The sequence below is a fragment of the Pelmatolapia mariae genome, linkage group LG14 (assembly GCF_036321145.2).
Source record: "Pelmatolapia mariae isolate MD_Pm_ZW linkage group LG14, Pm_UMD_F_2, whole genome shotgun sequence".
NCBI lineage: Eukaryota > Metazoa > Chordata > Actinopteri > Cichliformes > Cichlidae > Pelmatolapia > Pelmatolapia mariae.
Window position 1 is genome coordinate 37,028,859 of NC_086239.1, and position 13,743 is coordinate 37,042,601.

Genomic DNA, 13,743 nt, shown 5'->3' on the forward strand with positions numbered 1-13,743 from the left:
GTGAAAACTAGTGTCCAATTCCAGTAACTGTTACAAATCTTACAAGTTTTGCAACAGACTGAAGTTCAAGTGCCTTACACCTTATCTACCAGCAGGGGGCGCCTCCTGAAGGTGGGAAAAGAAGCCTAGACTGTTTAGATGTCTACAGAGAATGTGAAATTGTGCTCACTTAACCTTTGACCTTAGTTAACTCTTTCCAGATATCTTTATGGGCCATTTACTCCTTGCAAATATTATTAAGTGACAGACTGTTATTTTGTAAATGACTTCTCACACCATGTTAAAGACTATTAAAGTTACAATACTTGAAATGTGCAATTCCCTTGTATTCTTATTCCTATTTATTCTATTTATCCCTTTTGTATACTCTGTATTTATATATGTCTCTGTAGTTATATATGTGTATATATGGTATATTTCTGCTCACATTCTGTAACTTCTGTCGGTGCTGTGCTATTGGAAACCGAATTTCCCAGAGGAACCCACCCGAGGGATTAATAAAGTTTCATCTAATCTAATCTAAGATGGTGACATCAATAAGACCTCACTTGACGCTTTATAACGGGAACTTTACAAACCAGCAGGTGACTCTGAAATATTTTACAGACGGTAATGTTATCAGTGGTCCTTGATGCACTCTAACTTTAGACTAACAAACCACTGCAAACATATTTTAATCATAAAATCTAAAACATTTCTCACCCACGAAATTGAGATTTTAGTAGTGATGAGGAAACCTCTGTGTAGAACGCAAAGCCGCTGAGCAGGTGAACTACAAGAAGTCACCCAACTTCCTCTTACACCATCACACACTCACCTAAAATTACAACACCTTCACCACAGGATGACTAAGTAGCAGCTTTAAGCCTCCTTAAGGCTTCCTAACAGCTCCCAGCCAACGCCCTGATACCGTTTAGGAGAACAGATCAATAATCAATCAATCAAGAAGCAAACACAGACAGATACAGGCTGGAAATGATAAATTACTTTTATTGAGAAAACTTGTGATTATGAAAACTAATGACCTGTCTGACTCCATCATAACTGCTGCATGTGGTTGTTTGTGTGTGACTGTATTTATGCGTTTCCATCACTGAGATGTGGCCATGATGCTGGATACACCTGTAAAAAGAAAACAAAGGGAGATCGGGGAAAAGAGAAGGAAATGAGGTATGAATATGAAATCTCTGACTTCACTTCCAGTCACAGTGAAACAAATAAAACACAAAAGACCTGCAAGGACCCGGGTTTGTTGGGCCTACGAGGGGGTGGTGGGGTGCATTTACTTACAGTAATGAGTCTTACTTAACAGAATAAACAAATGGATTTTATGCTGATACAAATGCATAAAATCCCTCTTTAAAAAAAACATTTTTTTAATTACAACCCAGGCAATTTCTCTTTTGTAAAAAAACACAAGTAGTTAGAACAATGCGGTGTTCGAGTGGTTTGATTCTCGGTGGGATTTTTGAATGATTAGCTGTGACTTTTCAGCACCAATATGCGCAGCAGCAACACTCACTCTCAAAGTCTATCTTCTCCACGATGTTCTTGGGCTTGACGCTCTCCTCCTGGTTGTAGATGAAGATTTGTCCGTCCTCGTTCTCCGTCCAGCCGTACTTGTTCATCCACACCTTCACCTGCGTGTCTGCACACACAGAAAACAGAAGTTCACACAGATTTACCACCAACATGGAGTCCAATCGTCCGCTTTACTTTAAAGACGGCTGATTAATATTGAGCTGTGCCCATTAGAAGCTTCTGTAGCTGCTGATTTAACAGATGCGCGCCGTTACGTGTCACACAGTCAAAACAACTTATAGTCTTTAAATATCAAAGGTTGATTTCACTGAGCCATCTGCCAGGTTTTTACACGTGTGTGTCAAAGGTCTTACCCAGCGGGTCTCCGAGCATCTCGGCCAGTAAGCGGCGATCGATGGTCTGGTAGGTGATGCCCACAACATGGCAGATAACTAAACAGAAAACATTCAAGTTTTTGTCATGTTCAGACAGTTTCATGTGGTTTATTCTCAGAATTTGCATCACTGCACTGTGTGGGCGTGTCTGTCCCGGTAATTTTCGACAGGTTGTTCAATTAAACCACCTGTTTGTGTTCAGTTTCGTGGCATGCTGCCCAACATGCTGAGTCAGAGGACCATACTCACACTTGCGCACAGAGTCCTCAAAACCAGTAATGCCATCGATGAGCTCCCTGTTCTCCTCTAGACTCGTCTGTCCAGGACGGGACAGAGAGGAGAGGAAACAAACATCAGCACGAGAAAACCAGAAAAATCGCAACACAGAAATCAGGAATGTCCTGAAAGGCAATTAGGATTAAAATGATAATAAAAATTGTTTTAAAGGTGCTTCAAAAGCATTTCGACAAATAGAAGCAGAATACTTCATTCAAAGAGCAAGTTGGGCGTTGGGCCCAAAACAAACTATTTAAGAAAGATTAGGACACCATTCATTCAGTTCATACTAAAACGAAGGGAACAGCAGCAGGCGAGGTTTGAGGGAAAGATGAGCACTGATGACTCCGGCAGGTCGGAGTTCCGTTTTGGTGATTAATGTTATCAATTTTAAGTAGAAGCAGGAGGACGGGACACAATTTTTGATGTGTGGCTCAAACTGTCCACATTTTTCATTCCATTTTTTAAAAAAAATGCTAACATTGAGAGCTTGTTTCTATGGTCAACCAATCAACGCACGCTAGCGTCTGGACCAACCACTTTGACTTGCCCTTTGAACTCTGCTGCTCCTGCTGGGAAAGAAGAAAAGCAGAAAAGAGCCTAAAAGCTGAATTCTACGAGCTACTTTGTTGCTTGAGAAAAAAGGCCATACTAATAGTTTCTGGAAATCATGTGTCCTCGGCACAGCCCTTCAGCTGATGGCCCTGTTGAGGTTTTATTGTGTTTCTCTTACATGGATGCAGAGATTTATGTGCATGTGGTTCAGTGTGAGTTTCGTACCCAGAAGCTCTGGAAGTGGCACGTCTCCAGCAGGTTCCCCAGATAGAGGATCTGTCTGATGGGCCGCTCCTCCTGCTGCGACACAGTAGTCAAGGAAATGCCCCCCCTGACCCCAACACAGAGCCAAGCTCCGCCACCAGCACCACCCTGATCTGTTTATACACAGCCCTGCACAAAGATTCTCTAACACCACCAATACAGCTTTAATCAGAGAATTTCTGATATAAGCAAGAACTGCCACTCGATAGACTTCCTGTTCCAAAGGGAGCGCTCTCGAGGTACTCCACAATGAACAGGGCCCCATGGAGCTGAATACTGTGTGTGTGTGTTTGGGGGGTTTGCATCCTAAAATAAATAATAACTCATAGTGCTTTTAATCTTTTTGGCACAGATGTTTTTTTCTTCCAGTAATTTATAACAACAAACATTTAACACCTACAGAAAATTCTGATTTCACATTGTTAATGACCTGCATGAACGTGGAATTCAGACAACATATCAATACTATTTCAACTTTGTCTAGAATGGGGGGAAATAATTATTTTAGCTGATTAGCTCAATTCACTGAGGATTACATTGGGTATAACAAGAGGTGGACCTCTATTAGGCACAATGGAGACATTTCTACTGCAGCAGTGTAAAAAGATTAATATTCATACTCAGCAAAAACAAAAAAAAAGATGTCTGTCCAAAGTGGGACAGAAGTATGAACTTCTAATCAACTTCTTAAAGTTTCCATAACTCCTATCAGCACACAGACTTTTGAAAAATTCAGAGAACCTGTCACATATAAATCTCCCAGAATGCAACGCTCAGAGAGAAAGCACCAAAAGGATACGTGTGTCTGGTCGATCATGCACTTGCAGAGTGTGAAGTCGGTGTGTGGCAGGTTGGTCAGCGCCTTCAGCAGAATCTGTGAGGTCACGTGAGTCTGGAAGTATGCTGGATTAAACTGGTACCTGCACAGATGTCAAGATTAGAGTCATCACCACTCAAATATCAAGGTATCCAACAGGTAAATCAAATAAAGACCATTCTGGTATATTCCTAAGAGCTGCCTCTGTTTCCAGATTGTTTAGAGTCAGTAATATTTATAGCAGTGTGTAAAAGTCGCTTTCTTTCGCTACCGAAGGCAAATCTGCTGCTTCCTGGAGCCGACATCCAGCAGTAGAGGCAGGTTGGCAGAGACTGAGCTGCCTTTGTTTTATGGTCAGAATCACGCCATAGTCAGGGCTTGACTCCCCTACTGGATAAAACTTCCTCCACCTAATTTTTTTTCTATCATTTAATTTTTTTCCCTTTATTTATATTTTAAAAAGAAATCCAGTGTCTTAAAGTTGAATAGCTGCTGTTTGGGTAACTTATGTAACTTACAGCTTGAGCACAGCAAGGTTTGCTTCCAGGTCGTAGGCATTTTCTCTCGCTTGCGTCTCCACGTAGCGCTCCAGCGTTGCAAGGTTTTCTGGGTTGTACCTGTGAGGGGAGATGAGATTATTATCCATAAATAAAAGCAAACGTTTCAGTGCTGTTTTTTCATTTATGTGCTTATAAGCTTAAAATATGTTTGTCCAGAGTTGCACTACATCTTCAGGATAACCCTGATTCTACATTGGGTTCCCATGCTGTGGAAGAGGTCATGCCATCCCAGTGGCCCTGATATTGTGTATTATGAAGACTCTGGAAATATTAATCCTAGACCAGCCCCGGCACGTGATCAGCCCACTGATGGATCTCTCTGCAGTTTATCTACCAGCCCAAACGAGGACGCCAGTCTCTACCTGCTCAACCAGGTCTACAAAGCTAGCGAGCATTGTGAGAGTTTTTGTGTTTTGTTTTTTTTAACTTTTTCAGTGCCTTCAACACCATCAAACCAACCGTACTTGATATCAAACTAACTGGGCTCAGCCGCATGCCTCCCTGGATAGTTGAAACCACAGAATGTGTGTCTGCAGCACTGTATGCCAGACAGCGTGGCTAGCGAAATTCAGACACTACTGGACAAATATTCGCAGGTCCTCCATTCAAACTGGAAAGCAACAGGAGCACATTTAGCAAAAGATAATCCAGCACAGAACACCACGAGAAATCATTCCCACCTGTGGCCAACAAACTTTACAACTCCTCCTTATGACATCTGGGCTTTCTTAAATCGCCATACCTTCTTTGCACCTTACTTTTTCCCTTGTTTTTTTTTTTTTTTTAAATACAGCGTTTACAATTTCCTGTCTTTCACGTTTATATCTTAACTGAGCCTCTATAACAAAGCAATTTTCTTGGGTTAGTAAGGTATTATGATTACTAATTAGTGATCACTTCAAATCAGAGACGGTGGAAAGGTCCACCAGTTGAGCCTCAGGTGACAACAGCTGCGTAAATGGTTAATTTTCTGTGTGAAAGCAGAAAATGAACCCTGGGCTGATGAAAACAATCCTAATCATGCAGTAAATGACTTCCTTTGTGTGAAATATCTTTGATCACCGCTTTTAACCTGAATGAACCGTTAATCTCCATCTAATGAAACTCAGTAAACAACAATAGATCACAGAAGCCAGGGTTTCTCATTTTATGACCAATACAAATTGTCTACAGTTCAATGGAGCAAACCCGGCTAATGCTAGCAGCTGTATAAATCCAACACGAACATTAAACATATTTTATCCAATATTTGTTAACTCTGACTTATCATTTCATTAATACAATGTTGGTGTAATTAACCAACAATAAAACTCGTTTAATGAGGCATCAAGCTTCCCTGTATGGACTAGCCACCACTGACTCACTGCACCAAACGTTAGCTTGCGATATTAGCAACCAGGCTAAGCTGTTAGCTCGGTCCGCTGTTGTTCTTTGTACCTGTCGATTCCTCTGAGAAGCTTCCCCACGTTCGCCCTCATCTGCTCGAAAGACGACGCCATTTGGTCCAAACTTTTACTTGATTTTTTTTAGCTAAAAACCCGAATTAACGCCGCACGTGGGCCGCAAAGTGGAAAGGCACCGGGGCGGAGGGAGAAAAAGGTCGGACCGGAAGTGTTGATGGACCGGTACGCTAACCGTAATGCCGGAGCAACGCCCTGTGGAAACTCGTTCCGTGAACTTAGTCCGTCATAATTTTCATAAACGTTTCAACAACATATGTTTAGTCCGATCGTTGTTTTAGCAAAAGTAAAGCTAGTATCGGCACTCAGCAGGCACCTCATCCAGGCGTTTTAAACATAAAAAATAAATAACACATTAAAAAAAGAATTGCATTAATAAAAAACTTCAGTGATCGCCAAACAACAGAAAAAGACCTTTCCTGTTTGAAACTGAAACTACTACATGAACTGCGTGGTTCTTCTACTTTCGACTTAAATTTTCCGCCTGTACTTTTACATAACAAGTACAGTTAGGAAACTTCTTACTGCTCTCTACAGGGGCCGCTGCAGCAGATCAGCTGCCTTTTTAGGATCCTTCCTCTTTTCCTCTTGCCTGGCAGCTCCATCTTCAACATCTTTTGTCCAGTACATTCATTCTTCCTTCCCTACACAAGTCTAAATCTTCTCAGCCTTGCCTTTCTCAGAATCAGAACACTTTATTAATCCCTAAAGAAATTATGTGGTTACATAATGTCCTTTTGAGATGTCCCTCTGATTTAATTATCTTTCTGTCCATCTTCAGCTCGACCTCCTGTTTCTTTTTCATTTCCACTGTCTCCAAACTATACATACTTTGGTGTCTGAGGAGGATGTGCAGAAGTGCTTGAGACAGGTGAACGCACTGGTCCTGACGGGATTATCGGCCGTGTCCTCAAGTCATGCGTGGCTCAGCTGGCTAGAGTGTTCACAAATATCTTCAACTGCTCCCTCTCTCTGTCTGTAGTCCCAGCCTGCTTCAAAACGGCCACCATCGTCCCTGTACCCATGCTTTGAGAGGCTGGTCAGGAACGTCATCTGCTCTGCACTACCCGATTCACTGGACCCCTTTACAATTTGCATACCACCACAACAGGTCCACTGATGACGCCGTAGCCCTGACACTAAGTACTGCCCTCATGCACCTGGAGAGGAGAGACACATTTGTGAGAATGCTGTTTGTAGATTACAGCTCAGCATTCAATACCATTCTTTCCTCAATGGAAACTGCAGGATCTGGGACTGAGCAGCTCTCTCTGCAGCTGGATCCTTAACTTTCTGTCTGACAGACGCCAAGTAGTCAGACTTGGCAGCATTGCCTCATTACCTGTCATAATGAACACTGGTGCTCCATTGGGGTGTGTACTGAGCCCTCTTCTGTACTCACTCTACACCTAAAACTGCACAGCCACTAGCAACTCCAACATCATTGAAAAGTATCCGGACGATACTAGTCGTGGGTCTCATCACCAAAGATGATGAGATGGCTTACAGGGAGGAGGTCAGCACCCTGACACACTGGTGCCGAGACAACCATCTCACCTTCAACATCACAAAGACAAAAGAGATAATAGTGGACTTCTGTAGGTGTAGAGAAGTACATACCCCCATCACCATCAACGGTGCTGCTGTGGAGAGAGTGAGCAGCGGAAGATCTCACATGGTCAGTTTGCATGAACAACACAGTGAAGAAGGCACAGCAGCACCTCTTCTTTCTCAGGAGACTGAAGAAATTCGGCATGAGCCCCCGCATCCTCAAGACCTTCTACTGTTGTACCATTGAGAGCATCCCCACTGGATGCATCACTTCTTGATATGGCAACAGCACTACCTACAACCTCAAAGCTCTCCACAGAGTGGTGCAGTGTCCTGAAAGGATAATTGGAGGTGAGCTTCCCTCCCTCCAGGACATCTACAGGAAGCAGTGCCTGAGGAAAGCGGGGAGGATCATCAAGGACTCCAGTCACTCCAGCCATAAACTGTTCAAACTACTTCCATCAGGCAGGAGGTTCTGCAGTATCCAGTCACGAACTGGCAGACTGAGAGACAGATTTTTCCATCAGGCCACCAGACTGCTGAACACTGACCACTAACACTTCATAGACACTTCACTTTCACCTATCGAAACTTTGACACTTATGAACTCCATATTGCAAAACATTCATCTGCTGACTTCTGCATATGTTATACATATGTATATACACGCATACACATGTATACATATGTATGTATATATATTTGGTATGAATATTTAGTAATGTGCATACATTCTCATATTTGTACATATATTTATGCTTATGTTTCTCATATTTATTATTCGTAGATTTTGTTTTTTATGTTTCCTGGATTGTGCACACCACTGTTGCTTGTGAAGCTGCACACAAGAATTTCACATCACATGTGCTGAACCAGTGTACCAGAACATGTGATGTGACAATAAAAGTGATTTGATACATCCACCCACCCACTCCACCCTGTCTGCACTCTCTTCACTGTCTGTTGCCCAGGTATTTAGACCGTCCTTGCTCCTTGCATCTTCACCTTCCCACCTGCCTCCCTCTCATTCAAACACATGTAATCTGTCTTTCTTCTACTTATTTCCATTCCTCTTTATGTCCAGAGCATACTTCCACATCTTCAGACTGTCTTTCACTTGCTCCCTACTCTCACCACTGTCTCCCGCCCTCTCCGATCCTCATCTTACTGTTCTGTCCGCACATCTTACCACTATGGGGAATAGAGCCTTCAGTCGCACTGCTCCTCCACTCTGGAACTCTCTTCCTCCAGCCATAATAAGTATAGACTCTCTTCCCGCATTTAAGTCACAGCTCAAAACACATCTGTTCAAACTGGCTTATTTGCTTTAGTGCTGATTTTATCTGTTGTCAAGTTCTGCTTTGCAATTTTAACTTATTTTATGTATTTTATGACTATTGCTTCTTTTATTAATTTTGTTCTTTTGTAAGGTGACCTTGGGTTTTTGAAAGGCGCCCTCAAATAAAATGTATTATTATTATTATTATTTAGCCAGAATTCCACCACTTTAAAATTCAGCACGTGTTGCTTGTTAGAACACCTTTAGTGATTTTTAACATCTTAGAACTAATTTCACCTAAACAGTCTGATGCTACCATCAGAACTATCCATGCTCTGTGTCAGCTGAATAGGACTTTATCTGAGTGTTTTGGACCTGAATAAAATACCTTAATTCAAGGCGGGGAGCAGGAGTGTTACGGCTAATGAAACAAAGTTTTTAGTTCAACTGAGGCTCTTTTGGATAAAAATCGTGCCGGTTTCTTTAAATAAGTTTTCTCTTAATCCATCAAAAATAGTGGCAAAGTCTCTCAGTAGTGACTCTGTAAACCTCTTTAGTCGTAGACACGAAAACATTAAAATTATTTAGAATTTCCGACATAACGATCGAACAAATTGAGAACAGCAGAGCATTATTTGCGAAGAGGCTGCATTAAGCATCCATATGCAGTCTTTCTTTTGCTTTCCATTTTAGATAAATTGTTTACATGACAGACATACTAACAGCTATTATTGCTTATATGTCAGAACTGAGTATATTTTATATAACATATATTGATTAACCGTAACGGTTGATGTCTAGTTTGCAAAGTCAAAATCAGGACTACTGCGCATGCTCAAACCCAGGTGCCGTTAGCTTGACTCGCTACAGTTTGACGCCACCTGAGCATCAATTAGCAGGTTGGAGGAGACTTTTAGTAAGTCAATTTCTACCTAATAACTTTATAATTTATAATTATTAGTTCACATTGAGACCACCGTGTCAATGAAAAACGCCCTTTCTGTTTTTCGGGTAGTATTTAAAAGGTTTGTTTGGGTTTACCAACTCACGGCTCTTCATGGATTTGTGGGGTGAGGAGGTCTCAACCCCAGTCGCCATTTTGGTGATAATGACTTCTTCCTCACACCAGGCGCGTGTTTACCACAGCCTGCAGAATATTTATAGCGTGTTTAGTTCTCAGACAGATGGATTTACGGGAGACTTTTATGAAGTTTGTTGACTCAAAGTATGCGCTAACTTTACTTTGCCGCATGTTAGCGGTAGGATGTTGTCAGACTTTGACTGGTATCTGCTGCTGTCATGTAGAGGGTGTTCTACAAGGAAAACGAGCTAGAACAAAAAGAAAAAGATTTGCGTTAATATTTGCGGTTTGTCATCGAGTGGTTAATTTGTTCTAAATAGCAGAGCATGTAACATGAAGAGTGTAGTTAGACCTCCGCGCCAACAGAGACCGCTAGTGAGGTTCGTTTTTTCTTAACGAGAAACGTAAAAGCATTAATTTACTTTACCAGAAAGTTAGTCCGTTTAATGAAGTTAAAATAACACTCATATTTAGCGTAATAAGCGTGAGTGTTGGCATGAATGTAAATTAAATTTATTATGTTTATTTCTTGTTTTTTTGCTTTTCTGCTTCCTATTGGACTAAAGCGTACCACGTGTCTAAGAAGACAGAAGAAGGTTTATTTGCTAAAGCTAGCAGATTCAAATAACATACATCGACATTACACTGGTTATACGTTATCTAATGATCTCGTGGTTGCTGTTTTGTATGATGGCCTGAAATGGCGAGCGGTTTAGTTTCCGAACCGTGAGTGAGGGAGACAGTGCGGGGAGTGACTCCGTCTGCTCCGACGTTTTTCCGGTATCGCTTCTCGGCCTTTTGGCTAAGATCAAGTGTAGTATCTGTTCTTATCAGTTTAATATCTGATACGTCCCCTACCCGGGGACCATATATTAAATTGATTTTTGGAACAGGGAGATGGAATAGGGGCTTGCTCCGTCCACTCCACGCATCGACCCGGTATTGCAGTATCTCCAGGAACGGTGCACCCCCCCTAAACATGTGGAAAAATAATGTAAGCTTAGCTAGTTGCATGCAGTAGCAGTGTAACTACGAGCAGTCACAATTTCTTGTGGCAAAATACTGGTGACGAGAATGGATATACTTCCTATCCTGCTACACCAGCTTGCATATTCACCATGCATGAATTAATTCTATTTAACAATATAACATATTTGACCACTTTTAAGTGATTTTTCTAACTGTAATACACTAAAGTTAAGGTCATACACCTAATTTCTAGTAAGTGGCCCAGCCCCTCCTATATTTTTATGTATGTGGCCCTCAGTGAAAAGTTTGGACACCCCTGCTATAGATTGATAAAGAGTTTCCTGATTAATATATTCGTAACCACTCTAAAACAAACTAAACATTGACCCTGTCATTTCTTTTCTAACTAAGCAGAAATGAGCTACGGTGACTTGTTGACAATGTAAGGGATAACGGACAGAGACCTGTCAATGTCAAAATATAATAAAAATCAGGGAAATACCTCAGCAGTGACCGTGGTCCACTTGATCCAGTGACTACAGTTCCAACCAGATTACAGATACTGGGGTTTGTTACTCATCTTAAGACAAAATCCCGATAAGCATGCCAACTTTTGTAGGCCTTCATCTCGCTTCCAATATAATTTGAGGGGTTGTTGATATTATAACGATATGAATTGTGTGGCATACAGTGGCTTGCAAAAGTATTTGGCCCCCTTGAACTTTTCCACATTTTGTCACATTACAGCCACAAACATGAATCAATTTTATTGGAATTCCACGTGAAAGACCAATACAAAGTGGTGTACATGTGAGAAGTGGAACGAAAATCATACATGATTCCAAACATTTTTTACAAATAAATAACTGAAAACTAACTAACAGTGCAGTGAATCCTGTTTTTGCTGTGATATTCAGGACTGCAAACCGAGCAGCATTCACTGACTTTCAGCTTGTTGTGTTTGTGGATATATGACTGACTTTAATTTAAGTAAAGGCTTTAAAACCAAGTCAGTACTAACATCGATAATGTTTGTAACTTTGCCGACATGTGGCCAACAGTAATGTTTTAATGTTCTTCATTATTAAACATTTGCACATAAATAAGTGACATCATATCCAGTACTTTTAAAAGTTTACTCTTCTGCCGCCCCGCTTCAGCCGTCCGCCGTTTTTTTCGGCAAAATTATCCACACCCACCGCCGCGCTATGAAGTCTGTGATATGTTGCGCCGTGAAGGATACACCGACCCATCCTTAAAATTCAGGGAAATGAAGAACGCATTTGAGGGCTGCATTTCGAGCAGCCTTTGAATTGGGACAGCCTCCGTCGCATCGCTGTGATGCAATCGGCCTTAAAATGCGGCCTTTGAGGCTGCAGACCCTGAATTGGGATACAGCCTTTGTCACCTTCACTCATCTCTGCTGATTTAACTTCCTTTTCTGCAGGCTTCTTATTAGTCGTTGCCACGTTCCCTTTTGCTCACCACTGCTACGTCCATTGCGTAGTCGTGTTCTGTTCCCTGTCTGCTATCTTTCTTTTCACCACATGGCAATATTGTTTCTTGCTTTTTGAGGTCCAGTTTGAGTTTATCGGGTTTAACTATACTTGGAGCATTCATTTCACTATTCTCGAGTAGAAACGATAACAAACTCAATCTAAATTCTGGGACAAATTTTAGCTACTAATTCGTGCGACTGCTCAACTCGCCATCTTGCACCACCACCCCCTTTGTTAATCCATCTACAGGAAAGTACCATCTATCAATGGTACTTTCCTCTCTTTAATAGATTTTAAAGAAACCAACAGGTCATCTAAAGTAATATTAGTTTTTAAGTCTTTTTTTTTTTAGTATCTGGTGGAACTTTTATGTCTAAAAAATCAATCCAAAGGTCCTCTGACTATAAAAATCTACATTCTCCTCTTGAAGGAGTTGAGCACAGTGTGAAGGTGTCTCAAAGTCTCAGATCTCACCCCATCCCATCATAAAAGTGAGCGTTCCCACTCCAACACAGTAGGGGGCAGCAGGAGTAGGACAGTCAGCTGTCCAGCAGGAGAAGACAAAGGAACAGGAAGTGGTTGTGGTGTTAGCAGAAAACGTGTGTGCTTTGTGTGTTGTTTTTTTCTTCTTCCTGAGCATCAGACACGAATCAAACAGTTTTCAGCTGCAGTTTGAGTTAACTTGGAGTTACTTGAACTTCCTGTTGGTTTGTTGGTGGATTTAAGGAGGTTAAATGGATGAAAAATTGTGATCTTTCAGTTAGCTTTTGTTGTGCAGATGCAGCAATGCATGATGGGAAAGACTCCCCATATTTTATTAAAACTTAATAACCTGATGTGGCTCTGTTGGAAGCTCCTTCCTGTGTATATAAATAGTGTGTAGTCCCAGCCTCCTGCAGGCTGTGTTTGTGTTGATTGTGAGATTGTGAGCACCGTGAGTGTGCAGGGTTTGTGTGTGAAAGAGTCCCCCATGTGTGAGGTGAACAACTCATACTTACCTGGCAGGGGAGATACCATGATCAAGAAGGTGGTTCACCCAGGGCGAGGCTCAGCCATTGCACTCCGGTTGTGCTGACCCCTGCGAATTCCCCAAATGTGGGAATCTCGACTGCATAATTTCTGGTAGTGGGGGACTGCGTTCGCGCTCTCCCCTGATCACATGTTCAAAGAAAACACAGGAAACACATACTCAGTATCTTGGTGCCTATTAAGGCTCAGAAATCTGCGTTGTTTTATTATTTGAGGAAGCTATTAGTGAAAGCTTTGTGCTGCACAGTCTTTTCACTGAAGTCCTTTGTGCACTGTGGAGCACACTGTCACCTCCCGAGTGTTAATCCACTTAAACAGCAGCTTCTTTTCTAATCCAGCGCAGCTCGTCCATCTCAGTCATGTTAGGAAAGGCATTTTTGTCCATGTGCAGAAAGATAGCCTGTTTTTTTTTCCTTTTCTTTCCTCTAATGGTTCCACAGCATCCAGGGTGTGTGTTATGCAGATTGTGGAAGAGGGCAGGGGGTAT

The 13,743-nt window shown here is 41.7% G+C and overlaps 2 protein-coding genes and 2 non-coding genes across 5 annotated transcripts in view; 3 read left to right on the top strand and 1 right to left on the bottom strand.

Moving 5' to 3' along the window:
* Positions 1–970: 970 nt before the first annotated feature.
* Positions 971–6,000, bottom strand: eif3k (eukaryotic translation initiation factor 3, subunit K). Of its 2 annotated transcripts, none has more exons than XM_063493107.1 (8): positions 5,826–6,000; positions 4,347–4,445; positions 3,811–3,931; positions 2,973–3,047; positions 2,166–2,232; positions 1,896–1,973; positions 1,523–1,648; positions 971–1,122 (listed from the first exon to the last, which is right to left on the bottom strand). In XM_063493107.1, exons 1-8 carry the CDS (start codon positions 5,885–5,887, stop codon positions 1,091–1,093), a joined length of 660 nt encoding a protein of 219 aa, XP_063349177.1. In that variant the 5' UTR covers positions 5,888–6,000; the 3' UTR covers positions 971–1,090. The 2 variants fall into 2 exon arrangements, with proteins under 2 accessions (XP_063349177.1, XP_063349176.1); XM_063493106.1 differs by having other exon boundaries at positions 2,973–3,050.
* A 3,525-nt stretch (positions 6,001–9,525) lies between these two features.
* aamdc (adipogenesis associated, Mth938 domain containing) overlaps positions 9,526–13,743 on the top strand; it is a 28,375-nt gene continuing 24,157 nt past the window's right edge. Inside the window, exon 1 of the mRNA XM_063493603.1 lies at positions 9,526–9,594. The gene's annotated coding sequence lies outside the window, so the exon portion shown is untranslated. The remainder of the gene's footprint in view (positions 9,595–13,743) is intronic.
* Positions 10,542–10,732, top strand: LOC134642193 (U2 spliceosomal RNA). The gene has a single exon (XR_010095922.1). It is a non-coding gene; the product is annotated as a U2 spliceosomal RNA (small nuclear RNA).
* On the top strand, positions 13,218–13,381 carry LOC134642013 (U1 spliceosomal RNA). The gene has a single exon (XR_010095750.1). It is a non-coding gene; the product is annotated as a U1 spliceosomal RNA (small nuclear RNA).